The 10,755-nt window shown below is 47.2% G+C and overlaps 3 protein-coding genes across 5 annotated transcripts in view; 2 read left to right on the top strand and 1 right to left on the bottom strand.

The window, feature by feature from the left end:
• Positions 1 to 643: 643 nt before the first annotated feature.
• LOC6588981 (minor histocompatibility antigen H13) lies at positions 644 to 2,337 on the top strand. Its single transcript, XM_002014537.2, has 3 exons — positions 644 to 890; positions 963 to 1,813; positions 1,876 to 2,337. Exons 1-3 carry the CDS (start codon positions 675 to 677, stop codon positions 1,982 to 1,984), a joined length of 1,176 nt encoding a protein of 391 aa, XP_002014573.1. The 5' UTR covers positions 644 to 674; the 3' UTR covers positions 1,985 to 2,337.
• Positions 2,338 to 4,939: 2,602 nt separating this feature from the next.
• LOC6589668 (SUMO-conjugating enzyme UBC9-B) lies at positions 4,940 to 5,824 on the top strand. The gene is made up of 2 exons (XM_002014539.2): positions 4,940 to 5,031; positions 5,109 to 5,824. The coding sequence occupies exon 2, from the start codon at positions 5,186 to 5,188 to the stop codon at positions 5,663 to 5,665; it is 480 nt and encodes a 159-aa protein (XP_002014575.1). The 5' UTR covers positions 4,940 to 5,031; positions 5,109 to 5,185; the 3' UTR covers positions 5,666 to 5,824.
• A 1,434-nt stretch (positions 5,825 to 7,258) lies between these two features.
• LOC6589669 (zinc finger protein ush) overlaps positions 7,259 to 10,755 on the bottom strand; it is a 76,092-nt gene continuing 72,595 nt past the window's right edge. For 2 of the 3 annotated variants that reach the window (XM_026988519.1, XM_026988522.1), the window contains exons 4-8: positions 10,317 to 10,729; positions 9,770 to 10,036; positions 8,309 to 9,698; positions 8,105 to 8,241; positions 7,259 to 8,037 (exon numbers count right to left, since the gene is read on the bottom strand). In XM_026988519.1, coding sequence (XP_026844320.1) covers positions 7,578 to 8,037; positions 8,105 to 8,241; positions 8,309 to 9,698; positions 9,770 to 10,036; positions 10,317 to 10,729 — 2,667 coding nt within the window. In that variant the 3' untranslated portion in view covers positions 7,259 to 7,577. The remainder of the gene's footprint in view (positions 8,038 to 8,104; positions 8,242 to 8,308; positions 9,699 to 9,769; positions 10,037 to 10,316; positions 10,730 to 10,755) is intronic. The other variant, XM_026988521.1, reaches the window with a different exon arrangement.

The following is a 10,755-nucleotide window of genomic DNA, read 5'->3' as shown; positions in this document are numbered from 1 at the left end:
GGAAATATGTGGGCATTGACCATATCTGACTGATTGAATTTGTGTTTGACCAAGAGCAGATTCAATTTGATTCATATTTGATGCAGATATAAATATGGGGCTAGCCAAGCAATGTATATTTGAAAGCCACATTGCCGCACTATGAAACAAGTCAAGTCTTTTTATATGGCTCTTTCTCTGCACACCGTACAATTGCAAAAACGTAACGATGGCCACCAGTCTATATGCCTTCGCATGTAAACATAAACAACAAATCAAAACAACAATCAAGAAATCGGATATGATGTGGGCTACAATATGGTTTTTTTCAAAAAAAGCCGCTAAAGTCGCTTTATTTTTTATTTATCGCACAAAAATATCGATATTGTTTTGCAATTAGCCCTGAGCATCGATGAGTGTAATCAAAAGTCCGTATATCTGATCTAATGACGTGAAACAACAGAAAAATAAAGCCAATTTGGTAAAAATTCAAAAACTAAGGTTTGTTGATGATATATCCCAGAAAAATATCCATGTTAATACTTTTGCCAATCTAAATCAGATCTCCTACAAATATATTATCACAAAAAATATATATCGATATATTGATAAACATATCTACCATCCCTAATATTGACGTGTACCTGGCTGCGTGTCAGTTTCGACGAACGATTTTCTAATAAATACAAGAAGCCATGGCGGACGAAGTAATTGACTCTGTGAAAGAGACTATCAAAGGAATATTTGAGAATGTGAACGTGAACGTGAAAAACGAAACCGCGTCCAATGAGAAAAAACCACCGTCCAGCCCGGAGGGCATCGCCGTGGCATACGGCAGCTTGGTGATTATGGCCATGTTGCCCATTATTTTCGGCTCGATACGTTCGGTGAAACTGCACAAGCTGAAAAAGGTAGGTCATTTGTTGCAATGATTTTACTTTGCTCTCCCACTCATTGGTTTGGTTTCCATCGCTTCGCCGCAGTCTACGGGGGAGAAAGCCGACACAATGACAAAGAAAGACGCCATGTACTTTCCACTGTTTGCCTCGGGCGCCCTCTTCGGCCTGTATCTGTTCTTCAAGATATTCCAGAAGGGGCACATCAACTTCTTGCTCACCGGCTACTTTTTCGTGCTGGGCGTGATTGCGTTGGCGCACCTTCTCAGCCCTGTGATGAACTCGTTGATGCCCGCCGCCGTGCCAAAAGTTCCCTTCCATATACTCTTCACCAGCGGTGAGGGTAAGCACAAGGAGGATCTCATTAACTATAAGTTTTCCACACACGACATTGTGTGCCTGGTGATCTCGTCGGTCATAGGCGTGTGGTATCTCCTGAAGAAGCATTGGATAGCCAACAACCTGTTCGGCCTGGCCTTCGCCATCAACGGAGTGGAGATGCTCCATTTGAACAACTTTGTGACTGGCGTCATCCTGCTAAGCGGTCTCTTCTTCTATGACATCTTCTGGGTGTTTGGCACCAATGTCATGGTGACCGTGGCGAAAAGCTTTGAGGCCCCCATCAAGCTAGTCTTCCCCCAGGATCTCATCGACAATGGCCTAAATGCTTCCAACTTCGCCATGCTGGGTCTTGGCGACATTGTCATTCCGGGCATCTTCATTGCCCTGCTCCTGCGATTCGACGACAGCAAGAAGAGGAAGACGCGCATTTATTTCTACTCCACATTGGCGGCTTATTTCCTGGGTCTCATGGCCACGATCTTTGTGATGCATGTCTTCAAGCACGCCCAACCGGCGCTGCTCTATCTGGTCCCGGCCTGCATGGGTACACCCCTTCTGGTGGCTCTTATCCGAGGCGAGCTGAAAGTACTCTTTGCGTAAGTTAAAATCAAGTATGAACCTGTTTGTTGATCTTGTTAATATAATATCACTTCAACAGCTATGAAGATCATCCCGAGGAAAAGCCCGAAAAGAAGGAGAAGAAAGAGAAGGAGGAGGGCAGCAGTAGCGGCAGCAGCAAAAAGAAGGAATCTAAAAAGGCAAAGTAAAGCCACCGAGTGCTGCATGAAAACCATACCGTTCCATCAAAACATGTCTTCTTCAATTGGCAAGCCATGTAATATTTTGTTATAGCATCCACTTCTCTATCCGATCCGTACTTCCTGCGACATTTCTATAAAAGACGATTTTGCTACATTGATTTAGTAATGTTCCTTGGCAAGGCACAACCACCTTATTAAGTTCGATTAAGTTTATGAATATAGAGAATTAACTTACTTTTTCAACTTTTTTACCAGAATCAAATGTTAATCTAGAATCTATTTATTTATGTACCTTTTGTAAAGGAACACGAAGAAATAAGAATGAACACTTGAAATATATTCAAATTTTTGTGACCCAATGATTACGTTTCACAATTTTCGCTACAAATTAGATGAAACGAAACTAAATGAATCCCTGATCATTTTTTTATTTTCAAAATTGGCGCCCAAAATGTATTTACCGGCGTGGTAATTTAGGTCCTTTACAAGACTGACAAACTATCGATGCCAGGGTCCCCGACACCACTTTGACGACAACCAAGGGAGCTGCTACGCGGGCTACTAGACTAGATATATCTCGATGTTGTTAGGCTTAGAACTTTGTTGCTCTTGTTTATTAATTTATACTTAGCTAAGTTATGATGAATAAAACTATTGAAAAATCATCCTTGCTGCATCCTTTATCGTGGGAAAGTTCACAAATAGCGGAGAAACTGGATACTTTTGATTGGGGAAAATGTCCTTGATCCTTGATAAGGACTTCATCAAATCAGGGACATTTTTTCGATCACAGGAAGCCGTCGCACGTCCCGATCAGGCCACAAATAGCCGAGAAAACTAAATACGTATGGTTGGGGTTATTGGAGTCCTTACCGAAGGATCAAGGACATTTTTCTGATCACAGAGGGCCATGGCAGCCCCGATCGGGAAACAAAAACGGAGAAAGAAAGATATATATGTCTAGAGAAGATATCCTTGATCCTTGATAATGGCTCCATGAAATCAGGGACATTTTTCCGATCACAGGAAGCTGTCGCATGTCCCGGTCGGGCCTCAAATAACGGAGAAAACATAACGGGTTTGTAATTTGTTATATTTGAAAATGTAGTTCAAGAAATCACCGATAGCGTCGCCACCGTACAAAAGAAAAAAGACTCGCGTCGAATGGCCAAAAACTGGATGGGACACCAGGCGAACAGAAATCAGCAGCAAGCAACTATAGGAATTGCAAAAAAAATCGCAGCATACTTTAGGGGGCTCACAATTTTTAAAAAAATCGTCGACCTTCTGCTGATTTCTGTTTGCCTGGTATCCCATCCGATTTTTTCCATTTGACGCGAGTTTTGCTTTTTGTACGGTGCCGCCACTATCTCCGTTATTTATGGGCCGATCGGGACATGCTATGGCTTCCTGTGCTCGGAAAAATGTCCCTGATTTTATGAAGTCCTTATCAAGGACCAAGGATCAAGGACATTTTCTCCAGACATATATATCTTAGTTTCTTTATTATTTCTGGCCCGGTTGGGGCGTGCCATGGCCCCCGTGATCCTTGATCCTTCGGTAAGGACTCCAATAACGACAACCATACATATTTAGTTTTCTCGGCCATTTTTGGCCCGATCGGGACGTGCGACAGCTTCCTGTGTTCGGGATAACATCCTTGATCTGATGGAGTCCTTTTGAAGGACCAATAATCAAGGATATTTTATCAAGGCACATATATCTTGCCCCCGATTGGATGGAGTCCTTATCAAGGATCAAGGACATTTTCCCCAATCAAAAGTATTCAGTTTTCTCCGCTATTTGTGAACTTTCCCACGATAGTGGATGCAGCAAGGATGATTTTTCAATAGTTTTATTAATCATAATTTAGCTTAGTATAAATAAATAAACAAGTGGAAAACCTGTGTATCTACTATCTAAATGAATGGACGCGTATATCCTTAAACATAACAACGACAAGGTATGTATATCTAGAGTGTGTAGCTCTTCCCTTGGCTGTCATAGTCAAAGTCCTTGTTGGCGATGGCCGGGTCGTGGGATGACGATTGCTTCTTATATTCGGATCTTGCAATGGGTGCGCTGCTGGGATACGATTCTGTCTGGCTGGGATAGGACTCCTTCTGTCTCGAAAACGCCTCGGTAATGCCTGGATAGAGCTTCGTCTAGCGAGGGAAATCGGATACGACTCGTTTTGTGGCAAAGCGTAGGGTACATAAGTCTTCTGTAAAGGAAGATATATTTTAAAGTATATCCACTATTATATACGAATTCACTTACTCTTCTGAAAGCTAAAGCCCACCGCTATGTCCCGTGGGCGTGGTCCCTGCTGCAGTGGACGGACGCCACATTGTCTACTCAGCGACACAGCAGCGGCATCATGGCGATCACAGTCCAGCGTCATCTCTTGGACCTCCCGAAAGGACGAGGAGCTACGGCAGAGCCGCCCGTGGAGAAGGTACCGACGGCGTTGATTGAAGGGGATTGAAAGACGGTACATTTTGGTATATTTCTGAAATTCAGACCGTATAATAAATCCACGTTCACACTGCTAGAAAGCCAAGAAAATTGCGCCAGAATTTGCACCAGGGTGACCGTTTTCGGTATTTTTTGAGGTCAAAATTGATCCGACGGTATTACGGTAGATCGGTATATTATGGTACACTTTGTCAATTTCATCAATTTATTAATTTCAACGGTATATAGAAATCAAATAAAAGCAAGTACTAAGAATAGGCCAGTCAAGTAGAAAATAGGTTCATTAATTGGATAAAATTATGTGGGCATGGCTAAATGTTCTAAATAGGTAGTAATATTCCACGGAATATAAGAAACGAGGAATATGTAAAAAAGATTTTGAATTTGTCAGTATATTTACAGTATATTTTTCAAATGAGACGGTATATTTTGGAATATTATGGTAAATCCACGTTCACACTACCAGCAAGCCAAGAAAATTGCGCTAGAATTTGCACGGAAAAATAGTTTGCCGGAAAAAAGGCACAAATTTGGGAAATTTACAATCGTCGATTGACGAACAAAGAGGCGACTAGGTAAGCATAAAAAGAAATGAGTTAATGGCCGCGTGGGCAAACATTTTAAGCGCTTTATCGTTGGATTTTTTTGACAGACGCGTTAGCAGCGTGTACAGCATAGTGATAAAGAAGAGGAGAAGAAGACGGTTCATTTGCCAACAACAATTGCAAGATGTCTGGCATTGCTATAACACGATTGGGCGAGGAGCGCAAGGCCTGGCGTAAGGACCATCCATACGGGTTTGTTGCTCGCCCCGCCAAAAATCCCGATGGCACCCTCAACCTGATGATTTGGGAGTGCGCCATTCCTGGAAAAAAGTCCACCCCCTGGGAGGGTGGCCTCTACAAACTTCGTATGATTTTCAAGGATGACTATCCGACCTCTCCGCCGAAATGCAAATTCGAGCCGCCGCTCTTCCACCCAAATGTGTATCCGTCGGGGACTGTCTGCTTGTCACTGCTTGACGAGGAGAAGGATTGGCGCCCGGCCATTACTATCAAGCAAATTCTTTTGGGCATCCAAGATCTGCTGAATGAGCCGAACATCAAGGATCCGGCCCAGGCTGAGGCCTACACTATTTACTGCCAGAATCGCCTGGAGTACGAGAAACGCGTGCGTGCACAGGCCCGTGCTATGGCCGCTACCGAGTAATCCGCTTTTCAACCCACACGTAGACATAAACCGATCACCAACAAAAACAAACCAACACACACACACACAAACATCTAGAATGGCAGCATTTTCGAGAATGCTCTAATATCTTTTTACTTCTACTAAGTCTATCTAAATAAACAATTACTTATGTATGTATGTGGATCAAGCTGTAATATCGGATTTGCACTGAAATTATAATTTGATTAAAATTGCTTCAGTGCGTACACACAAGTACATTGCCAATGTTTTTTTTTTCTTCTATATACGCTTGAATGCATTTATAGGAAACACGTACATATCTGATGACGCATACCTTAGTTTCTACGTGTCAGCGATATATGATATGCATATATGCCTGTATGTAGCTTTAGGTAGGCTCCACTCCACTTTGGCTTTTAGATCGAGTAATAAAATGGATAAAGCGGCTTTTTGGTGACTTTGATCCGGCAGTCGAATTCGATCGACATTGATCGGTCAACCTACAATCCAAACTGCAGGTGGGCATCCAAATCTTGCTACGATACGGTAAAAAATACGATACGATAATAATTCTGAAAAATTCAGAGATTAAAGGCTTTGCCCAGCCTTCCACACTGTCAATTTGCAGTACAATTTCAAAAACAAAAACGCGATCGATCCCGATTAGGAAAACACATGCCACGCCCAGATCGGTCCCATAAATAGTCGAGATATGCATAGCGAAAGAAAAAATGCAAGTCAAACCAGCCCGCAAAATGGGCGAAAACGCCAAAGTTGGTTTCTGCTGATATCTTTTGATCCCCGATCTGAATGTCTTGTTTTCTTCTATTTTTGCGTCTCCAAATTGAAGGTGCTTGTTGTAGGGTCTGGATATTGTTGCAGTTTCTAGTCCGATCTGGCCCTTCTATGTCTTCCTTGGATCGGGAATATATCCTTGGAGCCCTCATCAAGGATATTTTGCGAAACCATTGATAAAAAAGCGATTCAGCCCAAAACTTGCCTTTAAAATAAATAGAGTCTGCCGGAAGTAGAATCCAAGTAAGGAACAAGTAGTTGGTCAATTCTGTCGTATTCAAGTTACACGAGTCACGTAGATTGCATGTAAAGAGCACGTAGAAATGCGATCCAAACGGTTATTTGAAAAAGCGTGCAGTGTTGGAAACACACAAAAATAAAAATATATAAAAATACAATACAATTTCAAAACTGATCGCGTATCACACCTTCTTTTTGAATAAATTAATTAGTTTTATTGTCGCACACACTTAATAAATAATGTATTCATTTAAATTACACAGTTTGAATTGCTCGATTCTACGGGGGAATGCGGAGCATTTACATACAATATAATATTGGATCTATATAGGATTATTCTTCATTTTCTTCTTCTTCGCACTATCGTCGCTATAGGTTGTCTCCTCTGATCTCTGTCTGGCGAAAACTTGTAGTTTCTTGCACTCAATTTTATATAGTTTCTCTCTAAGTGGTAAGCTTTGGCATGCATTATATGTCATGATTCCCCACTTAATGGGTATGGGCATGGGTATGCGTATGTATATATATGTATCTATGTCTATATATTCATATATATATATATACTATATGCATATGTGTGTTATATTTATGTAGGTATGTATTATGTATAACTATTTCTATCGATCGGTAAATCGTAGGAGTCAGTCCTGACGTGGCATTGGAAGTGGAGGGGGGCAGCGACAGGGAGATTCTCCAGGAATACTGTCGTCAATGCGGATACGGTTTACAAGTTACGGATTTACGGATTACGATTATGGATTGATTATACAGTTACGGATTCGATTCGATTCGGTTATCAATTTGAATAATGCATTTGAATTTCTGCTCAGAAGCACTTGTAATACCATTCCAGCTGTTTGCGCTGCGCCTCCCACATCTGCCTCTGCTGGCTCTCTCAAATGGCCGCCTCCTGCAGGTTCTCCTTGTTCTTCTGCATCAGCATCAATTCGCTGGGCGACTGCAGCGGCTGGCCCCCCATTCCCATGCCCACCCCCACTCCCACACCCACTCCGGCCACATGATTGGCATTGGGGCTGGGGCTGTCGTTGACTTCGGGCCGTGGGGGCTTGCTCTTGCAGTAGAACTGCTTGTGGGCCAGGAAGGTCTTCACGTAGTTGAAGGATATGTCGCACACGGAGCAGTACTTCTTCATGGCCTCGGCTGCAGCGGCTGCCAAAGGCGACGCGACGGGCGGTGGCAGGGCCAGCGATGTGGGTGACATGGCATCGATGCCTATGTCCATCGGCTCGGCCTTGATATGCGGCAGTGGTGTGCCAATGGGCGAGTTGTTGTTCTCGTGAACGAGTCCCAGCGTCGGTGGATTGTCCAGTCCAGGCTCTGATTTGATGTGGAAGCTGTAAAGGAGGAGAGAGGAATATAAGCCACCATCCGAGAAAATCATTTAATCCTCCAAAGACTTACATGACTGCCTCGCCATTGGACGCTTCGTGCGCATTCGGAGTGGAGCTTGAAAGGAGCGTCTCCTGTTCACGCGACTCGGGGGAAATCGAGGGCGAATTGATGGCAACATGCGGATGCAGCAATTTCATGTGTCGCAGCTGGAAGAAAAATTCCTTTGGATTAGTGGATCCCTTCGTCAATGAGGAGTCTCCAAGGGGTACCCACCACATTGCCCTTGTAGGTGGAGGCATAGTTGCAGTAATCGCAGTTGAACAACTGCGGCGGATGCTCCATCGGTGGCTCCTGCGGTACTGCTGCTGCTGCTGCTGCTGCTACTGTGGGTGGCATCTCCTGGGCCACAGCGGAGTGGGCGGAGTTATCCTCCTCGAAGATGCAGGTCATGTAGTGCTCCTCGTTGACGTCGCTCGTCTTCTTGTCAAAGTGAGTGCGGATGTGGGTGCGCATGCCGCGCAGAGTGTTCCCCTTGTACTGGCAGATGCTGCAGCGGAAGGCCTTCACCGTCCCATGCATCTCCATGTGCTTGCGGGCCAGGGCCGCCGTCGGACTGACGACCCCACACACGGGGCACTTGTTGACGCTGTTCACCCCGGAGGGGGCTCCCGCCGAAGACTGGAGGCTGGAGGGCGCCGTCAGGGGCGTGGCAGCGGGGGGCGCCGGGCACGGGTGTCCGTGGTCGTGCAGGGTCTTGCACTTGCCGCACTTCTCCTTGGCCACCAGCGGCGCCTCGGAGGACGCAGTGGCGGCCGTGGCTCCTCCCTTGGGGCAGTAGTAGTTCTGGTGGGCGCGCAGGTTGTCCAGCGAGGTGTACTTGATGCCGCAGGCGGCACAGATGAGCTGCTGGTAGGCCACGGGCGTGGTCTCCACGGCAGAGGCGCCACCACCACCATTGCCGGCCGTGGCATTCGATGGCGAAACGGCGGACTTGGAGTCGGAGCCCTCGCCGGCTGGCTCCTGGTTGCGTGCCGAGCAGTAGTGCTGCTTGTGGGCCAGATAGTTCTCGTATTTGCAGAACACGATGTTGCACTCCTTGCACTTGGAGACGCCCTGCTTCACGTAGATCTGCGGCTGCTGCTGTTGCTGCTGACTGCCGGAATTGCCACCTGTATTGGAGGCAACCTGAGCAGCCGCCAGGGAAGAGGAGGCACTGCCTCCAGCCGCAACAGCGGCCGCAGCGGCAGCCGCCAGCTTGAGGGCCAGCTCTGGATTGGTCTTCGCCAGGAGCGACTCCGACAGGCCAAAGTCGGCTGGCAGCATGGAGCGGATGTCCAGCAGATGGTGATTCAAGCCAGGCGGCGACATGGAAGAGGCACTGCCCGCCCCCGAACTCCTGGGACTCGCCCGTCGCTTGGGCGAGGGACTCATCGAGGGGCTGCTGGGCAGAGAGGGTGCGCAGACGATCTGCTCGGGCGTCACACTGCCTCCAGCTCTTCCGCCGACAGTTTCCACGTTTTCCTTGCCCGCTCCGAGGAGCACTTCCTCCACATCCAGCAGGGCAGCGGCTGCGGCTGCGGCAGCGGATCGGATATGCCGCTGTCGATGCTGCAAGATGGAGATGGGAGATCGTCGAAACGAAAGGTCGAGAGGCGCAGATTCACTGAAAGATAGAGAGAAAGATCTTCGGTTAGCAGGAGGATTGTGAAGGGGGACCCTCGCTCATCTACTCACCGACTGCCTCCAGCCTCCTTCCTCTTGGGTTCTGGTGGACTGCTACTTTTTGGCTCCAGGACTCCTCCTCCTCCTCCATCGGCTGAGCCAGTGCCTGCTGTGGGACGATCCGGCTCCAGGGCGGGTATGTGCAGGGAATTGACAAAGTGATTCATATTCCCGGCGAGCGCATTGCTGATCAGAGCGGTGGCCAGCGGCTTGATGGCCCCATTGTCCACGGTGAAGCAGGTGGACTCCAGATTGACGATCCCCGAAGCGGGTGTGGGCCTAAAAGAGAGACCAACAGAGTGAGAATCGCTACCAAAAGGATCTTCTGAGCAAGGACAATATAACAAGTAAGACATGTACATTCTAAATGTGGCTCTTAAATTGTTGTTCAACAGCCACAAGAGAGCGCTCGAAAGCCACTCTCAGCTGTTTGAACATTTCTCGAGCCTCAAGTTGGGTTGAAGGGGATCGACCTTGCGATCATATTTGATAACCATTGAATTGTATGGGCGTTACTCGTCTTGCTGTTTATATTGCCTCTGATCGGAGTGTATCTTACAGTGGTCCTGGAATGATGCTTGCCGCTCGGATCAGGCTGCAGGGCACTATGATGATCGGGTGCGTGGGTAGCGCCAAAAAGGGCTGTGGGGTGGGGGCCTGCAACGAGGCAGCAGCTGCTGCTGCTGCTGCAGCCGCCGCCGCTGCCGCCACCATGGCCGGGGTGGGCGTCTTGTTGCGCGTCTGCGGACTGAGCTTTCCAGGAGCAGCGGCTGCCGCAGAAGCGCTGCCTGCTGAAACCGATCCTCCTGCTTCTCGGGCGGCGGCGGCGGCTGCTGCTCCTTCGGAGCCACCCTTGGGGGTCACACGGCCGTCGGAGCGACGGGAGCTGCAGTAGTGCTGCTTGTGGGCGCGGTAGGTCTTGATGTTGTTGAATCGGATATCACAGTCGCTGCAGTAGCGGTCGGTTTGCTGCTGGAGAGGGGGATTAGCGGATGACG

This window comes from Drosophila persimilis, unplaced genomic scaffold, assembly GCF_003286085.1.
Source record: "Drosophila persimilis strain 14011-0111.01,24,50 unplaced genomic scaffold, DperRS2 tig00000191-arrow-pilon, whole genome shotgun sequence".
Taxonomy (NCBI): Eukaryota; Metazoa; Arthropoda; class Insecta; order Diptera; family Drosophilidae; genus Drosophila; species Drosophila persimilis.
The sequence above is the reverse complement of the archived record's forward strand: the minus strand, read 5'-3'. Positions and strand labels throughout refer to the sequence as shown.

What these genes read in the sequence shown, in the direction of transcription:
- LOC6588981 (XM_002014537.2), top strand. Translation starts at nt 675, where the DNA reads ATGGCGGACGAAGTAATTGACTCTGTGAAAGAGACTATCAAAGGAATA. An exon ending in AACTGCACAAGCTGAAAAAG is followed by an intron (nt 891 to 962) that starts GTAGGTCATTTG and finishes GCTTCGCCGCAG; the next exon opens with TCTACGGGGGAGAAAGCCGA. An exon ending in GAGCTGAAAGTACTCTTTGC is followed by an intron (nt 1,814 to 1,875) that starts GTAAGTTAAAAT and finishes TCACTTCAACAG; the next exon opens with CTATGAAGATCATCCCGAGG.
- LOC6589668 (XM_002014539.2), top strand. Translation starts at nt 5,186, where the DNA reads ATGTCTGGCATTGCTATAACACGATTGGGCGAGGAGCGCAAGGCCTGG.